Genomic DNA, 20,905 nt, shown 5'->3' with positions numbered 1-20,905 from the left:
TTTTACCTTGCATTACAACCCATTACGTTATACTACACTATGTCACATCCATTTAATTGCCTAGTTGCAAATGGTTTGAACAAGTAAGCCAGTGCCTTACCTCCAAAAGAGTCTCTTTTATCTTTCTTCCGACTTAGTTTGCTCTTACTCCTCCGGATCTGTTTCTCCGGGCTTCCGCTTTTCCCGTCACAGCCGTTCTGTGGCAAGCCGCTGAATGATTTTCCTGACTTCAGCTTCTTCTTCTGCTACAGGACAATGATGGATTAGCAATTATGGTTATCACTTGCTCTCTCAAAATGCAAGCTTTCCAGTATTTGGTTCAGCCTGCGGTGTGAGGCAGACTTCGCTGAGACTGTCAGCAGACCTATTGTTACTGTCCAAGTAAGCCAGCTACCCATAGTGAGGACAAAATAAATCACTTGTCCACCAAACAATAAGCAACAAGAGGTCCAATAAAAATGCTCAATTGGCTGAAGGAGCATCTGTGAAAAATTCGAGGAAGAAATAATGTGCCTATACGCAGTTTCCTAAGATTCACCCAATCTCAGCACAGCTGTCTCCTAGCATCTTGCCCTTAATAGATTTCCACACTTTGATGAGGTTTTAGGATTTGCACATTACTTCCCCATTAAACTCACCACTAGAAAGATAAATCGATACACTGAATGTACAAGTACCCTGTTTGCATCCCAGTGACTGTTAATAATTGCCAACTAACTTCTGGTCCAAAAGGTAAATGCTTTTAAATGTGGACTGTCATGCCCTCAAGTTGTGCACAGTGTTGGAGAATTTAAGAGTTCCAATTTATAAAAGAATTCATATGGAGAGAAGTAGGCCATTTGGTCCATCAAAATCAACGTTTCAGGCAAAAGCCCTTCATTCCTGATGAAGGGCTTTTGCCCGAAACGTCGATTTTCCTACTCCTCGGATGCTGCTTGACTTGTTGTGCTTTTCCAGCAACACACTAATCTCCAGCATCTGCAGTCGTCATTTTCGCCCATTTGGCCCATCAAGTCTCCAAAGAGCATCCCACCAAGACCCACCTTATAATTCTGCATTTCGCATCAAATCTACCTGGGCTGCACATTCCTGAGCACTATGGGCAACTTCCCATGGCCAATCCACCCTAACCTGCACATCTTTCGACTGTGGGAGGAAACTGGAGCACCCGGAGGAAATCCATGCAGAAACAGGGAGAAGTCAGGGGCGGCACAGCAGCACAATGGTTAGCACTGCAGCCTCACAGCGCCAGGGACCTGGGTTCAATTCCCGACTCAGGCGACTGACTGTGTGGAGTTTGCACATTCTCCCCGTGTCTGCGTGGGTTTCCTCCGGGTGCTCCGGTTTCCTCCCACACTCCAAAGATATGCGGGCCAGGTGAATTGGCTATGTGAATTGGTAAGGGGTATATGTAGGGGTACGCTTAGGCGGGTCGGTGTGGACTTGTTGGGCCGAAGGGCCTGTTTCCACACTGTAAGTAATCTAATCTAATCTAATCTAAAAAAAACACGCAAACTCCACAGAGACAGTCAACCGAGGATGAAATCAAACCCAGGTCCCTGGTGCTGTGAGGCAACAGTGCTAACCACTAAGCCACCATGCCATTCCATCAAATTCCCCATCATCCCATGTTAGAATTAAGTCTTACCTTCTTGGCATCACAGAGGCTGGCACTCTCCTTATCATGACTGTGTTCCAGTTCCTGTGAGGTATCACCAGGAAGTGGTTTGCCCTCCACCTCTGCCAACACACACTGTTGATAAAGGGGGGACTTCACAAAACGAGTGTAGCTGTCAAATTTCATCAGGTTAAAGATCTGCAGAGAGGGAAACATGATAAATTAGATTATGGATCTGGCAAATGTAAACAGTTAAAGAACAGTACAAGAGCTATCATGTTACAGATATCGTTGTTATTATTACTGTATATAATGCCTAGTACACTAGAGATCACCAAATGTTGGGAAGGTGATAGTGAAGAATACTTCCCAGGGACATTACACAAAGATGAAAGGAATTTTGTGATAATGGCCAATGAGGTGGGGAAGTGGAACATGACTCAGTGGGAGGTCAGACGTACAATGTTGGTAGTAGTCAAAAGTCACTCAGTGCAGCTTTGGGATGTCCTCTAAGTTGCCGAGTTAGTGGCTCAGTGGTTAGCACTGCCAGGAATCTGGATACAATTCCACCCTCGGGCGACTGTCTGTGTGGAGTTGGCACATTCTCCCAGTGTCTGTGTGGGTTTCCTCCGGGTGCTCTAGTTCCCTTCCACAGTCCAAGGATGTGCAGATTTGATGGATTGGCCATGTTACATTGCTAATTGTATCAAGGGATGTGCAGATGAGGTGGATAAGCCAACAGAAATGTAGGGTGGGATGCCCTTCAAAGGGTTGGTGTGTATTTGATGGGCTGAATGGCCTGCTTCCACACTGTAGGGATTCTATGAGGGAAGTAAGGACAGGAATTGCAGAGAGTCTGCCCTCAATCTACCAATCATCTTTCAGTAGGATTACGACAGAGGATTAGGTGACTACAATGTTACATCCATGCTTAAGAAAGGTGAATGTGATAAGCTCAGGCTATTCAACTGACTGTCAGTAGTGAGGAAACTTTTAGAGGGGTCAATGTTTGGGATTGGCTCTTAGGGAAACCATGGTCAAAAATCAGCACAGGGCTGCTCCTGAAAGAAATGTATTAGATTAAGTTAATTTCGCTGATGGAGTGATGGTGAACATGAATGAGAATGACATGACTGGAGTCATGCATATAGACCCTTGGAACACCTTTGATGAATTGCTGCACAGCCACCCTGAGAGTAAAGATAAACTGCGCAGGACTAACAGGGCATTGCCAACATATTCGGGAAATGAGTCAAAAAAGTGTGGCACTGGAAAGGCACAGCAGGTCAGGCAGCATCTGAGGAGCAGGAGAATCAACGTTTCAGATATAAGCACTTCATCAGGAATGATGAGGGCTTATGCCTGAAACGTCGACTCTCCTGCTCCCCGGATGCTGCCTGACCTGCTGTGCCTTTCCAGCGCCACACTCTCGACTCTGATCTCCAGCATCTGCAGTCCTCATTTTCTTCATACCTGGAAAATGAAGAGAGAGAGACTGCAAGTGAAGAGCAGTGGTGAAAGGTTATTTTTAATGGGTTGCAGTGAAATACAAAATATTCCCAGGAGTCAGTATAAGACAACTGCTTGGAGATACAGTGACTAATTTTATAGCTGGCAGATGGGATGGAACTCAGTAACGTAGCAAACATTGTGGATGCTAGTAAACTTTAGGAAAACTTTAATTGGTGAAATGGACAGTCACAGGTCAAAGGAAACTTTAATTAGGTAAGTGTAATGTAATACATCTTTACAGCAGGAATGAGGAGAGGCAATAAAAGCTAAATGATACAATCTGAAAGAGAGTGCAGGAAGACAAGGACTTATGAGGGTATGTGCCAAATCCTTCAACAATGAGGAGACATTGAGCAGGCTGTTTCAAAACAAAACATTCCGGATCTTGGGTTTTGTTAATAATAGTGGCATAAAGTCCAAAAGTGAGGATGTTATCCTTAACTGTTTGCTAAACATTAGTTTGGCTTTTAGCAAGAACATTAGTTTAAATTCCAGGTGCTGTGCGATGTCATAGTTATAGAGCAGTAACAGAGGAGGAAGGCTGTTGTTAGAGAAGGTTAGGAAGAGATTGGACAGAAAATCATTGGATTTTTATGGAATAAAAAAGGGAAAAAAACTGTATCCAGTGTCAGAAATTTTGCTGATGGTGCTGCCTTCCTAAGAAGGCACAGGGGCGGCACGGTGGCTCAGCGGTTAGCAGTGCTGCCTCACAGCGCCTCAAACCCAGGTTCAATTCCCGCCTCAGGCGACTGTGTGAGTTTGCACATTCTCCCCGTGTCTGCGTGGGTTTCCTCCGGGTGCTCCGGTTTCCTCCCACAGTCCAAAGATGTGCAGGTTACTTGAATTGGCCATGCTAAATTGCCCGTAGTGTACAGGAATGTGTAGTTTAGGTGCATTAGTCAGGGGCAAATATGGGGTGGGGGTGGGTTGCTCTTTAGAGGGTTGGTGTGGACTTGTTGGGCCGAAGGGCTTGTTTGCACGCTGTAGGGATTCTATGATCCTAACACAAGTTTTATGATAATTCGAGTTAGAAACAGGTACAATGAAGAAAGGGATACATGACCCATTGTCTGAAAAGGCACTTGAAACAGATTCAATTAAAACTTTCAAATTGTTCCCTTTGATGAATCTTTGATCCGTGGAACGGCCAGTAGGATGCGACTAATCAGATAGATCTCTGAAGAAGCCTGAATCACAAATGCAATGTTGATCATTATTTCAAAGGGAAATGAGTATAAAACAGGAGAGCCTTGCCAAGTCAAAATCAAGCACATATTGTGAATCGTTTTGATTCATCTGATAATCCTCAACTCTACTTTTCTGTCTTTATTCATGACCTTTGATTGCCTTGCTGAGTAAAATCTGTCTCTTTCAGCTTTGAATATACTTACTGACCAAGCCTGGGCAGCCCTTTGGGATAAAATGTTCCACAAGATGAATTACCTTCTGAGAAAAGATATTCCTCTTCATCTCTGTCTTAAATGTCCGACCCCTCTGAAATTATGCCCTCCAGTCCTAGATTCTTCCAATGGGAAACAGCCTCTCTGCACCTACCTTGTCGAGCCTCCTGAGAATCTTGTTTGTTTCAATAAAGTTGCCCCCCACTTTTCTAAACGCCAAGGAGCACAAGGCCAACCTATTCAATCTGTCCTCACTGATTATTTATGATAACTCTTCTGGGTGATAAAGATAGAACAACAATCCTTTCAGACACCAATCAACCAAATGGATCTTCTCCAGACTGCCTCCAATGCCAGTATATCTTTCCTTCACAAATGAATCCAAAATAATATTCTGACCGGTGCCTTTTACAGTTTTCAAGAGTACCCTATTTTTAATCTCTGTTCCCTTTAAAATAAAAGCCGACATCCCATTTGCCCACCATTTGAATTTGGAGGCTAGCTTTTGTCATTTATACACAAGGTCTCTCTAATCCCTTTATCTTGTATCTTTCTCCAGTCTTTATCCATTTAAATAATATCCAGCTCCTCTATTCTTCCTGCCAAAGTGTGTAACCTCACACATTCCCACGTTGTACCCCATCTGCCAAATTGTAACCCATTTGCTCAACTTGTCTATATCCCTTGTGTCACTGTCAGTGCTTTTTGTCCAAACTACTGGGCCTAGAGTTCAGTCTAGGTCTCTGACATGAACTCGTCTTACAGATATTGCTGAGAACTGATCGCAGAGATAACTTAACAAGTTAACATGGTCGTGAGATGGAATGGGACAATGACTGGAACAGGGTACCTGAAGTTGTTGTGCTTTGAACATATCCGATGTCGGATCATTGAGAACATCCTCCTCCAGTTGTGCCTGCTTATCAATGTTGATGGGACTGAGTGAGTTGCTGGACAGATATGTTCTGTAGATCTCACTGGCAATTTTTGAGAGCTTAACAAAAAACAAAGAGAGATTGGTCAAAGCACCATTCACCTCATGTGGGAATTACACCGCAGTAACAGGGAGGCATATCAAAAAGCATTGCACATACAGGATATTGATATATCTTCAGTAATCACACCTACTCTCACAGCTACCTTGACTATATTTCTTCACACTCTTCATGAAAGTAACAATCTCCCAATTTCTTCCACTCCATCATATCTGTTGTAACGTTATAATCTTTCATATCAACGCTATAATTATGACCTTGTATTTTCAACTTTACATCAGACCCTCACTATCCCTTCACCCCAACTTCCATCTCCAACCCATAACACTCCCACCATTGGTTGTCAGGATCTGAAATGCTTATGTCTTGCATTGCTGATCTTAACCCTTTTTCTACCAGCACCTGAAGAACCACGTTAATTTTTTTTTGTCATTGTAGCAATGTCATTCTCCCTGGTCAAAGTTAAAAATCACAACACCAGGTTATAGTCCAACAGCTGGCTACCTGATGAAGGGGCAGCGCTGCAAAAGCTTGTACTTCCAAATAAACCTGTTGGACTATAACTTGATGTTGAGTGATTTTTTAAAACTTTGTCCACCCCAGTCCAACACCCGCACCTCCACATTATTCTCCCTGGTGTTCTAACCAGGAACTATCCCTCAACAAACAGTGAAAAAGGAGATGATGATTTGCTCATTCATTGCACTGTGGTTTGTGGAACCTTGCTTCATGCAAATAGATTACCAGCTTTCTAACTTTCCCAGCAATGATGACATTTCAGAAGCACGGTACTTGTGAAGCATTTCAGGACGCCTTGTTTTGGAGAAGCGCAAGTCAGTCTGTTTTCATTTCATTCGAAGGCTCCAGGTGGAATCCCATGTTACTCAATTGGTTGCTATCAAAGGAGTCACTGCATTTGGCATGGAGGATGGCAAAGACAGAGAGAGTTCCTGCTCTCGAGGCTAGTCACAGGTGGATGGTAAAAGAGAAAAGAACGAGTCTGACTGTGACTCTGGAAGTCAAGTTGCTGTCTGTGATCACCCTGATTGCTGGCACTTTATGGTAGCTTCGGGTAAAAAATGAGGTCTGCAGATGCTGGAGATCACAGCTGAAAATGTGTTGCTGGTTAAAGCACAACAGTTTAGGCAGCATCCAAGGAACAGGAAATTCAGCGTTTTGGGCATAAGCCCTTCATCAGGAATGATTCCTGATGAAGGGCTTATGCCCGAAACGTCGAATTTCCTGTTCCTTGGATGCTGCCTAACCTGCTGTGCTTTAACCAGCAACACATTTTCAGCACTTTATGGTAGCTGCCAACTCTGCTGTGTGTGACGTAGGAAACGGGTTGGATGAGGTAGTTAAAAATCATGCAACACCAGGTTATAATCCAACAGGTTTATTTGGAAGCACTAGCTTTCAGAGCACTGCTTCTTCATCAGGTGGTTCACCATGTTGTTAGGGAGGGAGTTGTGGGCTGTGAACTACCTGACAAAGGAGCAGCGCTCCGAAACCTGTTGGGCTATAACCTGGTGTTGTGTGATTTCGTCCACCCCAGTCCAATACCAGCTGCTTCACAATGTGTTTGAGCTAGTTCCCCTGTCTCTGTTGACTGTACTGTGTCTCAGGCCTGTCTCATTATTAGTGGTAAGGGAGAGATCACTGGTGGGTCTATATTGCAGAAATACTTGTCTTAGTTAATAAATTAGTTTGGTGCATGGTAGTAATAGGTACAGCTCACATTACTGAAGAAGGGATCATGCCCGAAATGTCGATTCTCCTGCTCCTTGGATGCTGCCTGACCTGCTGCGCTTTTCCAGCTCTGATCTCAGCATCTGCAGTCCTCACTTTCTCCTCCAGCTCACATTCCCAGTCAGGCATAAACAGTAAGGACTCCCAGGAGCTGGATGGAATATATTTCCTCCCAATGAAGGCTATTGCAAACTCAACAAGACTGTGACATCATCAGGTTGGGTGGGACCAATGTAAATTCAGTTAACTATTTCAGAACTATTAGCTATGTGAGTATAGCTGCAATGACACTCAAATGACATCATCCAATACAGCTGCTGAATTGGCAGCACATCCACCACCTTCACCAGTCACTGCCCTCACCTGCTGATGCACACTGCACCTACCGAGTGCACTGCAGCAATTCACCCAGCCTCCTCTGACAGTACCTTCCAAAACCTGTGACCTCTACCACCAACAGATACATGCTGATGTTTAGAAGTCTTCGTTCACTGTCACCGAGTCAAAATCCTGCAACTCCCTCCTTAACAACACAGTGGGCATCTCAAGAAGGATTTCTGCTGTCAAGGAGGAAGCCCACCAGTACTTGGCCTTTCCAGCAGTAATCACATCTCGTGAACAAATAATAAAAAACCCACTGCAATAGACTTGCTCTCCCGCTGTCACAAAAAAATACACTGTTATCCTGGACAGGGTGCAACTTAACAATCAAACCCACGGCATTGGATTTTATTCCACTGCTTTCCTCTCGAGGTTTATGACAAATTTGGAGCAGATCACGTCATAATATTCCCATCAAATGGACATCATGGTTGATGTTTTCTGTTGTTTCCTCTTCGTATACTTGCTTTCAAATATTTCCAGAAGCCAATCAATTTGTAAAGTTGGAAAGACTAGATGTTACCGTGCAATTCACTGAAAAAGCAAGGCCCAAGCAATCAATGGTCCTTTAGGCGCTTAGGTGGCTATTATTAGGCCTGCCCGATAATTGACTACCTGGCAGCAGAAGGCCAATCAGATGCCAGCATCCTCTAATGCCACCATTAGAGGGAAAACATGACAAACAATCGTATCTTTTTCAATTAACTGCAAACAAAGCGGAAATAGTATTCCCTGGTGTTATTTTCATCGCAATTATTCAATAGATCTAAGTCCACTTGCCAATAAATCAGCACCCTTTTCTCATGCAACATAAAAATGTTGTCCACTTTGTGACTTGGTATTCTTGCATCTGTCCTGTTGAGTGCAAAATGAATGCCTTTAATAGTGTGGCTTTTGTCAACAATACTCAAGATTTCTTTCAGAAAACAGCTTTCTGTTACAGGATGTGAGTAATTCGAAATGTCCTAAATATTGCCGCCTTAAGTGGGAAAATGTGACCTTTGCCCTATGGATGCCAAAGCTCTCCACCACTGTAGTTTCTTCTTCAGTCTGTTGTTGACTAATGGATGGAGAGTGATTATCATTACCTTTGTATCACATTGATCTCAGCAATAATAGGACACACACGAGACAGTGCATTTGTTGTTTTTTATAGAATCACTACAGTGTGGAAATAGGCCATTCTGTCCATCCTGACCCTCGAAAGAGCATCCTACCTAGGACCATGCCCCTAATTCCCATGTATAGTCCACACATCCTTGAAAACTATGGGGCAATTTAGCATAACCAATCCACCTAATTTGCACACCTCTGGACTGTGGGAAGAAACCAGAGAAAACCCATGCAGAGGAATGTACAAGCTCCACACAGACAGGTGCCCAAGACTGGAATTGAACCCAGGACCCAGACTCTGCAAGGCAGCAGTGCTAACCACTGAGCCACCATGCCGTCCCATCTGCTGTTTCCTATTTTCCTTCCTTTCTATGTCGACTGGAACTGGGAATTGCTGTATGTAGCTTCATTACTCATCCCAAAGTGTTTCAGTACCTCCCAATTCCAGGGTTAGGGGATTTGGAAGACGTGATTGCACACATGGGAGCTGAATGTTCCACCTCATTGAGGGTCCTTTGGCATGGGTCAAGCAGAGAATTTGCTTTTCTTGTTGTCCACTCTTAGACAAGATCAGTGTTTATTTGGGAAGACTACAGGCAGGCAGTCAGCAGACACATTACCCCTCTGTGCTCTGCCAGTGCCTTCCGGAAGACAGGAGAACATTGTGGAGATGCACAAGATGCACACATAGGAAATAAAATCAATCAGCACTTACTTGGTCCAAGTCATCTGCTGGGATCTGCTGAAAGCGTTCACAGGCTTGCCAAAACAATATGTTTTCAGCACTGAATTCCTTCTTTAAAAACTCCTAAGGGAAAAGGGGACAACACAATCACTCGTGATAGCAAATGTACACTTAGTCAGACTAACGCATGTCACTCTCAGGCATCAACCATACTGATATAACATTCCCCACTCCTGAGAAACAGAACCACCATGAGTACAGCTGCTGATTTCAGTTCAGTAACAGTCTGCCAGCATAATGTAGTCTGAGTGTGGTCGATGTGAAACAAATAGGCCATTTAGCCCATCTAGACATCTCTGCCTTTTAATCATGGCTGATATATTTCTCAACCCCATTCCCCTGCCTTCTCCCTGTAACCATCCATCCCCTTACCAATCAAGAACCTATCTACCCCTGTCTTAAAGATACTCAATGACTTAGCCTCCACAACCTTCTGTGGCAAAGGACTCCACAAATTCATCACCCTCTGGTTGAAGAAATTACTCCTCATCCCAGTTCTAAAGGGTCATCCCTTCATTCTAAGGCTGTGCCCTTGGGTTCTAGTCCTTCTTACTAGTCAAAATGCCTTCCCCACATCCACTCTGTCCAGGCCTCTCTACATTCTTTATATTTCAATGAGAAACTCCTTATCCCATCAACTCCATTGTGGGCAGATGGAGAGTCCCCAGCTGCCCTCATATGACAAGTCCTTTATCCCTTGGATCATTCCTTTAAGCTTCCTCTTCACTCTCTCTACAGTGCCCATACGTCCTTCCTTAGATACAGCGCCCAAAACCGCTCTCAATATTACAAATTGAATCTGGCCAGAGCTCAGATGGACTCAACAGTACATGTCTGCTCTACATCTAGCCCTCTTGAAACAAATGCTGCCATTGCTTTTGCCTTCCCAGGAAGGAGAGGTTTATGGTCTACACCTGCGATAGGTAGATGAAGGTGGGGGTGGAAGTGATAGGTCGGAGGGGAGGGTGGGCCAGATGGATGGGAAGGACAATGGACAGGTTGGGCAGGTCAAGAGGGCAGCACCGAGTTGGAAGGTCGGATCTGGGATGAGGTGGGGGTAGGGAAAATGAGGAAACTGGTGAAATCCACGGGTTGATCCCGTATGGTTGGAGGGTCCCAAGGCAAAAATCATTCTGTGCCAGACCAGAAATGATGTGGCTCCACTTTTTCCCCAAAGCAGAAGACAAAACCTGTGAGGTTATTCACTTTGGAAGGAAAAATATAAGTGTAGACTATTATCGAAATAGGGAAAGACTTCAGAAATCTAAATCACAAAAGGGTTCCTCGCTCAGTATTCTCTATGTTAACATGCAGGTTCATTTGGGAGTGAGGAAGGCAATTACAATACTGGCATCATTTCAAGAGAGCTAGAATATAAGGACAAAGGTGCACTGCTGAGGCTGTTCCAAGGCTTCCAGCACACATCACCCAATGATATCTTGGTCCAATGCTGCTTTCTGTTTAGCTGCCTAGTCAGATGCATTTGGGAATTTCAAATAAAGATGAGGAGTTCTAGAAAAAAGTACAATTCCCAGTATAGAAGTTATTTCCACAAATACACAAATTACTTCAGACCACAGAAAAAATACCTTTGACACTGTCACATGGCAATGAATCACCACTGACTAATTTCATTTCCGTCTACATATGCATGATCATTAGCTGAATTTCCCTCCAATTTATAGCAAGTTTATTTATGGAATCCTAGCTCGAAGAAGCAAGTGTGTTTCAGCTGGGCAACAGATGGAAGTGTCAAATCTCCAAATTCAGACTCCAAAATACTAACTTCAAAGCCAAGACCTTCTGGGAACAATCAGCAGCCCCTCAAAAGGGATCGCTATCCTCAACACCCATCCTTTACCACAATATTAAGACCAGTCTGCCACCTTCACACAGTCAGGGCTCAGATATCTCCTCTCGGATTGCAAGAGCAGTTCGTCAGTCACAGTGTCCATCGATCTAGAACTTCACAAAAGGCAGGGCACTCTCAGTTCACATGCACTTACCCCAGTCCCACACTCTCAACAAACCAAACAGATGGCATTCCTCCTATAGAGTTAATGGGGGCAGATGCCAGCCATTCGGCCCATCTGATCAAAGCTGGTGCTTGAAATGTTCCTTTTCTCTTCTACTTTATTCAACCCCATTGACATAGCTTTTATCCGTTCCTCCCTTCATTGAGGTTTCTTCTCGTGTAATCTGTCATTCACCTCAACTATTCTTTGTGGCACTGTACTCTACCTACTATTTCTTCTCCTGATGAAGGGCTTATGCCCGAAACGTCGAATTTCCTGTTCCTTGGATGCTGCCTGACCTGCTGCGCTTTTCCAGCAACACATTTTCAGCTTTGATCTCTAGCATCTGCAGACCTCACTTTCTCCTCTACCCACTCTTTCACCTGGATTGCCCCACTGGGGTGAATCATTACTCACATATTTCTGTTGCCTTGTTTCTGGCCTTGTTAGGAGCAGAGTCAAAGAGTGTGGCTCCCACTCCATGCAACTCCTGGGCCTCCTCCACTGCCAAACTCTAGCCACCAGAAACCTGGAGGAAGAACCCTCCAACCACACAGGATCAATGTGGATTTAACTGGTTTCTTCATTTCCCCTTCCCCCACCTCATCCCAGACCCAACCCTTCAATGTGGCACCACCCTCTTCATCTGCCCCTACCTGTCCATCTTCCTTCCCATCTATCTGCCCCACCCTCCCCTCCGGCCAATCACTTCCACCTCCACCTTCATCTACCTATTGCGTTCCCTGCTACCTTCTCCTCAGCCCCACTCCCCCCTCCCATTTATCTCTCAGCCCCCTTGGCTCAGAAGCCACATTCCTGATGAAGGGTTTATGTCCAAAACATGGAGTCTCCTGCTCCTCAGATGCTGCCCGACTGGCTGTGCTTTTCCAGCACCACAATCTTCGACCCTGATCTCCAGTATCTGCCGTCCTCACTTTCTTCAGGAGCAGAGACAGGGACGATGGGCCTCAGAGCTGATCTTGGCCAGGAATCCTGGGCCTCATACACAACCATGGGAGCCCCTTGCCCACAGTGGGCACCAACGCCCTGTTATTAGCCTCTGATATACATGGCATGCCCACCACCCATCACGCCTAGACCCACCCCCTTAACAAGAAATTAAATATTCTCCATTCTTTAACTTATCAAACTCCTTCATGACTTGAAGGACTTTCATCAGCTCATGCCTGAATGTTCTCTTTTCTATGGAAAGCAGTACCTTATCCAATCCTACTTTTGTTTTAAATATATACTGTCCATTTTTGTGCCATCTACCACAGACGGTAAAACCGAGAGACCTCACTTCAGTAGACAATGGACTGGTTACTGCTTTAAGCGAGCAAAGCTCTTCTTGTGGAGGTTTATGTGAATATTATATCTGACTCTCGAGTACTCAGCAAAATACCTCGGGGTATTTCTGATCCTGTGTTAATTACTCCAACATACATTGTAGGAGCTAGCTTACTCGACTTGTATGTCTGACCATAAGGGGTCAAACTCTACCAGAGCAGTGTGCAAAATTGAAATCAGTTTTAAAAATGATGAAAGTGGCCATAACGCTGTCCGATGTGACTCTTGGATGACACTTTGGAATGAAAGAGTCGAAAAATGTGGTGCTGGAAAAGCACAGCCGGTCAGGCAGCATCCGAGGAGCAGGAGAATCGACGTTTTGAGTATAAGCTGTTTATCAGGAGGTGATGCTCGAAACATCGATTCTCCTGCTCCTCGGATGCTGCCTGACAGGCTGTGCTTTTCTAGCACCACACTCTCGACTCTAATCTCCAGCATCTGCAGTCCTCACTTTCTCCCACTTTAGAAGGAAACCCTGACTTCTTCACTCAGGCTGGTCAGTCTCACACTGACGTGTTTGATGCACACTGATACACACAGCTAAACTGTGGAAACTCACTCCATCTCCTTAGACACCACCTGTCAAACCCATGGCCACTACTATCCAGAAGAACAAGGACAGCAAAAACATGGGAACGCCATCCACCTGCAAGTTCCCTTCCAAGTCACTCACCATCCAGGTTTGGAAATTTATCATTTTTCCTTCGTTGGTGCTGGGGGTCAAAATCTTGGAACTCCCTCCCTAGCAACACCCTGGCTGTACCTACACTGAATGGGCCGCAGCAGTTCAAGAAAGCAGCTCAGCATCACTTTCTCAAGGGCAGTTAAGGATGGGAATGAATGCTGGCCCAGTCAACAACTCCCACATCCCCTGAGTGAAGAAGAAGAAGCCAATTGACTGAATCACAATTCTTCCTTGCACCTCAAGAATGGTGCACATCACAATTTTCTCCTGGTGGACAACAGGGCTTGCCCGTCAATGTCAAATTCTGAGAAAACACCTTTAAGCAGCAATGATAAAGGTCTCAGAATTACACCGTGATCCTTCCCTATCATCATCGACAACTCGAAATTATTAACCATTTCTCACATTGAGGAATTTCCCATATAGAATTACACTCTTACTCAGAGTTGCCCCAAAGAACATTATAGCTAATGAAGTAAAATAGACAATGAGCCAAGAGAGATTGGAAGGGTTGAGCTTTGAGGTGGATTTTAAGGATAATCTGATAAGAGGCCAAGATGGAGGAAGGATTTAGAGAGAGAATTCCACAACTTGGGGATTACATTAATCCACAAAAGATTGAAATACAATATGGAGAAGCCAAAAGGGGAAGGAACAGGGTGATCGGCCATATCAAGGACATCATGCAGGGTAATGGGAAAGAAAGAAAGAGAGAGAGAGACAGAGAGAGAGAGAGAGAGAGAGAGAGAGAGAGAGACAGAGACAAGACAGAGACAGAGACAAGACAGAGACAGAGAGACAGAGAGAGAGAGAGACAGAGAGAGATAAGAAGAGACAACCAGAGTTAGGGTGAGGCCAACAAGGAGACTGTAGGGTAAGTTATTGACAAAAGGAATGAAGGTCACCCTGTCTCCTGGTCAACATCTCTGTATCAGGCTTGCGACAGTGCTCCAGCCAAGCTCAGCGCAAGATGGATATAACAGCACCTCATAGTCCACTTTGGAAATTGGGATGGTACAGTGGTTAACTGTTGCCTCACAGTGCCAGGGAGCTGGGTTCGATTCCTTGGGCAACTGCCTGTGTGGAGTTTGCACGTTCTCCTCGTGTCTGTGTGGGTTTCCTCCGGGTGCTCCAGCTTCCTCCCACATTCCCAATGATGGGCAGGTTAGGTGAATTGACCATGCTAAATTGCCCCATACTGTTAGGTGCATCAGTCAAAGGGTTTACCTTTGAAGGGAGGTAGGGAAGATGAGTCTGGCTGGGTTACTCTTCGGAGGGTCAGTGTGGACTGGTTGGGCCAAAAAGTCTGTTTCCATATGTAGGGAATCTAATCTTTAAAAAAAATCTCTACGGTCTTCTGAGTTCAATGTTGAGTTTAACAACTTTACGTTCTCTCAAGCCCTTAACCCAAACCCCAAACACCCAGGCCTTGGTATCCCATGGTCTGCAGTAACACACAGCCCATTGCTAGCCAATAACAGTCTCCATTAATAGCTTTTCACCCACTCAGCCAAATCAGTGTCCAGTCCTTTGTCTGTCCAACTTCTCGTCTCTTTCTTTGGGTTCTATCTCACCTCTCATTTATTCCTTACCCCTTCCCCCTACCCTATCTTCTGCGTAAAAAAAAACAACATTTTCCTAGCTGCCCTTAGTTCTGAGGGAAGGGTCACTGGACCCGAAACGTTAACGCTGATTCCTCTCCCCAGATGCTGCCAGACCTGCTGAGCTTTTCTAGCAAGTTCTGAGGTTGTTTGGAAATGAAAGACCCGTCTGAGGTAGCTGACCTCATGACTCAGCCTGAGTGTCAGTATCAGGTTTGTTGCAGGTCAGGGGTGGGGGGGCGGGGGGAGCGAGGAGAAAAGTTTAAGAAAAATAATTGATTATGGAGAGGAAGAACTGGGATCACAATCCAGGAAGATGCTCATCTGCGGTGGATGCGCCTTTGGGGCTGCATTGTGAAGTGGGGATGGGGGAAGAGGGGGGGGCTGCACTGTGAAGCCGGAGCGGGGGTGGGGGGGAATTACTTACTGTGAAATATTTCACCCCGATGGGATCTTGCAGCAATCTTTCAAAAGACACAGCCCAACTGGCAACTGATCTCTTGGTGTCACACGCATTTCTCTGAACATTGGGAAGACTGGTGTTGCTGTTCAAACTCTGGTTACTCCCACGGCCATCATCCTCCGTGATGTTCAAGTCTGTAGAGATGCAAAGATGTTATTCTCTTTGGGTTTCCAAGCACTAAACTGAACAAAACAAAGGATTAGTGCAATAAATGGAGATGGTATTAAAGTTGGACAGGTGCAGGTTTGATGGGTTAGACCTCAGAGGTCTAAGGTAGGAACCATTCATGTACTCAAGTCCCAATGATTCTATTAGATCCCAGATGATCTGTAGCTTAACTTGATTTATCCACCTTTGCTCTGTTCCCTCACCCAATAAAATGGTAGTAACCTAGAGATGAAAGTTTCAATTAACTTCCAGCAACCAATGTCTTGACATGCTTATTTCAAGGCTACTGTGTAACTAAAGTCAAAAAGTGTGGTGCTGGAAAAACAACAACAGGTCAGGCAGCATCCAAGGAGCAGGAGAATCGACGTTTCAAGCATAAACCCTTTATCGTTGACTCTCCTGCTCTTCAGATGCTGCCTGACCTGCTGTGCTTTTCCAGCACCTCACGTTTTGACTCTGACTCTCCCAACATCTGCTGTCCTCCTATACTCGCTCCTGTCTTACACAAACTGAGCGAGTCAATCAGTCACATTGAAGTGTCTAGTATGAGGGGTATTAGAAAGCAGACACTTGGAACAAACAGCAGGAGAGCCTTCTTTCCCCAGAGTTACGAAGCAGTGATATTCATTTGAGAGGCAGGAATTCAATCAACATTAGACAGGAGATGGAATGCTGTTTGAAAGGAAATGGAAAAGAGGAGGTTAATATTATATGTAGTAGTTGAAGGGGAAAGACAGACTAATTGGTCCATTTCTGTGTTGTAACATCTGAGTTTTCTCCTTATATTGTTGTTGAGTTGATACTTGTTGGGCATGAATTTATTTTCAGCATTACAAAGGGTAATCTAGATTTTCCACAGTCAGGCCGCACTACTGGTCACTACCTGGGTGGGTCCATACAATCTTCTTCAAGGGTATGGGTCAACGCACTCAGACTGCGTGGGCATTCAGTGCTTGTGCCATGTTCCACCTTACACTGCAGCAGGAACTCACTTTCTATGCACGCCTCCAGTGAGTGGGCAGGCCCGCCAGCCTTCACCCCTGGCCTGGTGGTTGCCCATTCAGAGCCCATCCCATCTAAATCCCGACTTTCTCCTGAGCTCCAAGCTAAATGCAATGTTCTGTAGAATTGAGGGGGCTGCTCCGTCAGTGCTGCCCTGTTGGTCTTGCTCTTCCTCCTGCTGGCCTTTTCACAACAGGAAACACTTTGGTCCTCGAGTGTACGAATGTAGAAACTTTGGAGGGCAAGGAGAGAGAAGGATGGAGCAGTGGGCTGCAGGAGGTCCATGGTCACACCATCAGCAGTCAGCATACTATGGTAGAAATCAGGATAAAACTGAGCTGGGGGAGTCCTATCCTCCATCATTCTCATTAGATTAGATTAGATTACTTACAGTGTGGAAACAGGCCCTTCGGCCCAACAAGTCCACACCAACCCGCCGAAGCGCAACCCACCCATACTCCTACATTTACCCCTTACCTAACACTAGGGGCAATTTAGCATGGCCAATTCACCTGACCCGCACATCTTTGGACTGTGGGAGGAAACCGGAGCACCCGGAGGAAACCCATGCAGACACAGGGAGAACGTGCAAACTCCACACAGTCAGTCGCCTGAGTCGGGAATTGAACCCGGGTCTCTGGCGCTGTGAGGCAGCAGTGCTAACCACTGTGCCACCGTGCCGCCCATAAAATTAATATTTTATGTTCCAGTTCCCATTGAGTCCCCGCTGTGATGTTGAGAGCCATCTGCTCCTAAGGTTTCTCTGTGGGTGGCACGGTGGCTCAGTGGTTAGCACTGCTGCCGCACAGCACCAGGGACCCAATTTCGATTCTGGCCTCAGGTGTCTGTCTGTGTGGAGTTTGCACATTCTCCCCGTTTCTGTGTGGGTTTGCCCCTGGTTTCCTCCTACAGTCCAAAAATGTCCAGCTTAGGGTGGTTTGGCCTTGCTGAATTGTCCAGGGATGTGCAGGGCTCGGGGTGCCTTAGCCCTGGGGAAATGTGCGTTTACAGGGATGAGGTGGGATGCTCTTCAGAGGGTCAGTGTGGACTCGATGGGCTGAAAGGCCTGCTTCCACACTGTAGGAATTCTATGAAGGCTTGGGAGATCCTTGTCATGTTTGTCTTTCCCATTGCTGGGTTTCCAGGAATAACCTTGCAGCATTCTTACAGCAGTTTCCTTTCAAAGACAGCCTGCCTTTATCAGTCATGGGGTCCGTCTACCACATGGCCTGCAACAATATGGCCGGGGCTTCCTACTGCGGTCAAAGGCTGAGGCACTTGGGGCTGTTCTCATTGGAGAAAAGAAGGTTTAGGGGTGACTTGATAGAGGTGTACAAGATGATTAGGGGTTTAGATAGGGTTGACCATGAGAACCTTTTTCAATGTATGGAGTCAGCTATTACGAGGGGGCATAGCTTTAAATTAAGGGGTGGTAGGTATAGGACAGATGTTAGGGGTAGATTCTTTACTCAGCGAGTCGTGAGTTCATGGAATGCCCTGCCAGTAACAGTGGTGGACTCTCCCTCTTTATGGGCATTTAAATGGGCATTCGATAGGCATATGGAGGATAGTGGGCTAGTGTAGGTTAGGTGGGCTTGGATCGGCGCAACATTGAGGGCCAAAGGGCCTGTACTGCACTGTATTTTTCTATGTTCTATGTTCTAAAGTTCACCAGCAGGGTTGAAAAAGGAAACAGCAGCAAACGATAGTTACGAGATCATTCAGACGGGTAGCCACATACAAGTTGCCCATCTCAGTTGAAACGAGCATTATCCCATTGCACATTGTAAATCCTGAGCCAAAGATCTGGGCAAATGATTTTCTAACCAATGACATCTCATCTGCACTCATTCATTCTTTCTCAGATTTGTGAATGGGAGTGATACCTTCCTCTCTCAGCCTTCATTATCTTCAGCAAACAAAAGGCTTCAAATCTAAATTTAGCATCTTACCTTCCGGCCTACTCAGGGCAGCTTCCACAAAACACATTTACCCTCAACAGAACCTCAACAGATTATACATTACATGCCTTTGCTATTGGAACAAGGAATCCACTGCCTTATCTGAACAGCGAAGGTTTAAATGGATTTTGCTCACCATGGGGAAAGATTGAGTGGTGGAGAGCAGAAAGATGCAACTGGTAGTTAGAATGTGGAGCATGGATTGGGGAATGTAGTGCGATTTCTATAGAGCAGTCCCAGTGTTTGAATCTCTCATTATCTTTTGAAACTGCTCCCATTGAACCGATCAGTTCAAAGATGTTCCCAACACTCAACCGACTATGAGATGTGGGAGATACTTACTCTAACAGATACTGGAGAGACACTGCCAGGCATTAAATTGCCAACAGTTTTCATACTTTTGTTTTATAAAAAGTCTTGGTGACAGGATGACCTAATTCAAGTCTGGGGGAAAGTGAGGACTGCAGATGCTGGAAATCAGAGTCGAGAAGCCTGACGCTGGAAAAGCACAACCGGTCAGGTAGTATCCGAGGAACAGGAGAGTCGACTTTTCAGGAATAGGCCCTTCATCAGGAATGATGCTTATGTCCGAAACATCGGACTTCCTGCCCCCTGGATGTTGCCCAATTCAAGACTGACCTTGAGAGTTCAGCGATAGATTGCTCAGCGTGTTTTGATCAACGATAAACGCTGAAACATTTATTTAAGGCCTTAAATGAAGAAATATTTATTTTAAAGAAAGTAACAATCCATAAGCAACGTAAATAAGTGAGAATAACTGCATCATGGGGAAGAAAATACAATCTGAGAACTGCAACCTTAAAGAACACAGTGCATGAGACATTATAATGGTCCTGAGCACCAGTGGAACCTATGGGGACATTACAGTATATTAATAATGTAATCGTGGTACAGACTCCTTAAAACTGAAATGTTGATTTGTATAGGATGAGAGAACATATTGCAGTTCGACACAAGCCAGGTATAGAACATCACGTTATAGAAAATCAGAGAAATGGAGAACAGTCTGCAGAAAGCAAACCAGAACATATGTCACTGATCTGAAGTCAGGCTCTGGTACCAATTGAATGCAATGCAGGAGTTCAGCGTGTGGTGCTGGAAAAGCACAGCAGGTCAGGCAGCATCTGAGGAGCAGGAAAATTAACGTTTTGGGCATAAGCCCTTCATTCGTTGATTCTCCTGCTCCTTGGATGCTGCCTGACCTGCTGTGCTTTTCCAGCACCACACTCTCAACTCTAACCTCCTGCATCTGCAGTCCTCACTTTCTCCAAAACAATGCAGGAGTCTCACTCATTTAACATTTATATATGAAGAGGACCTTCTCAATCCAGTTCTTAATGGTTACTGTTGCCATAGCCTGGCACCAATTGGCACTAAGTGTAACTGTGTCACTTCTGATGTCTGAATGAGGTGGAGTATATTCACCTGCACCTCCACACACATCATTTACTGCATCCGCTGCACCCGATGTGGCCTCCTCTATATTGGGGAGACAGGCCGCCTACTTGCGGAACATTTTAGAGAACACCTCTGGGACACCCGGACCAACCAATCCAGCCATCCCGTGGCTCAATGCTTCAACTCCGCCTCCCACTCCACCAAAGACACGCAGGTCCTTGGACTCCTTCATCGCCAGACCAAAGCAACTCGACGGCTGGAGGAAGAGCGCCTCATCTTCCGCCTAGGAACCTTCCAACCACAAGGGATGAACTCAGATTTCTCCAGTTTCCTCATTTCCCCTTCCCCCACCTTGTCTCAGTCCCAACCCTCGAACTCAGCACCGCCTTCCTAACCTGCAATCTTCTTCCTGACCTCTCCGCCCCCACCCCGGCCTATCACTCTCACCTTGACCTCCTTCCACCTATCGCATTTCCAACACTGCTCCCCCAAATCCCTCCTCCTACCTTTTATCTTAGCCTGCTTGGCACACTCTCCTCAATCCTGAAGAAGGGCTCATGCCCGAAACGTCGATTCCTTGGGATGCTGCCTGACCTGCTGCGCTTTTCCAGCAACACATTTTCAGCTATATTCAATCTCACTCAGACACACAATGACGCTCAGTATTGAGGATGACAAGAACGTCACACGAATGTTGTTGGGAGTTTTGTTTTGAAATTTGGGCAGAG

General features: G+C 45.5%; 1 protein-coding gene across 2 annotated transcripts in view; it reads right to left on the bottom strand.

Annotated features, from left to right (window-relative positions):
- Window positions 1–20,905, bottom strand: part of LOC132823142 (regulator of G-protein signaling 14-like) — a 100,978-nt gene that overhangs the window by 34,814 nt on the left and 45,259 nt on the right. For both annotated transcript variants that reach the window (XM_060836705.1, XM_060836706.1), the window contains exons 3-7: window positions 15,592–15,761; window positions 9,484–9,576; window positions 5,381–5,524; window positions 1,649–1,816; window positions 101–242 (exon numbers count right to left, since the gene is read on the bottom strand). In XM_060836705.1, the coding sequence (XP_060692688.1) occupies window positions 101–242; window positions 1,649–1,816; window positions 5,381–5,524; window positions 9,484–9,576; window positions 15,592–15,761 (717 nt within the window). The remainder of the gene's footprint in view (window positions 1–100; window positions 243–1,648; window positions 1,817–5,380; window positions 5,525–9,483; window positions 9,577–15,591; window positions 15,762–20,905) is intronic.

The sequence above is a fragment of the Hemiscyllium ocellatum genome, chromosome 16, assembly GCF_020745735.1.
Source record: "Hemiscyllium ocellatum isolate sHemOce1 chromosome 16, sHemOce1.pat.X.cur, whole genome shotgun sequence".
Taxonomy (NCBI): domain Eukaryota; kingdom Metazoa; phylum Chordata; class Chondrichthyes; order Orectolobiformes; family Hemiscylliidae; genus Hemiscyllium; species Hemiscyllium ocellatum.
This window is presented reverse-complemented; position numbering and strand designations above follow the sequence as displayed.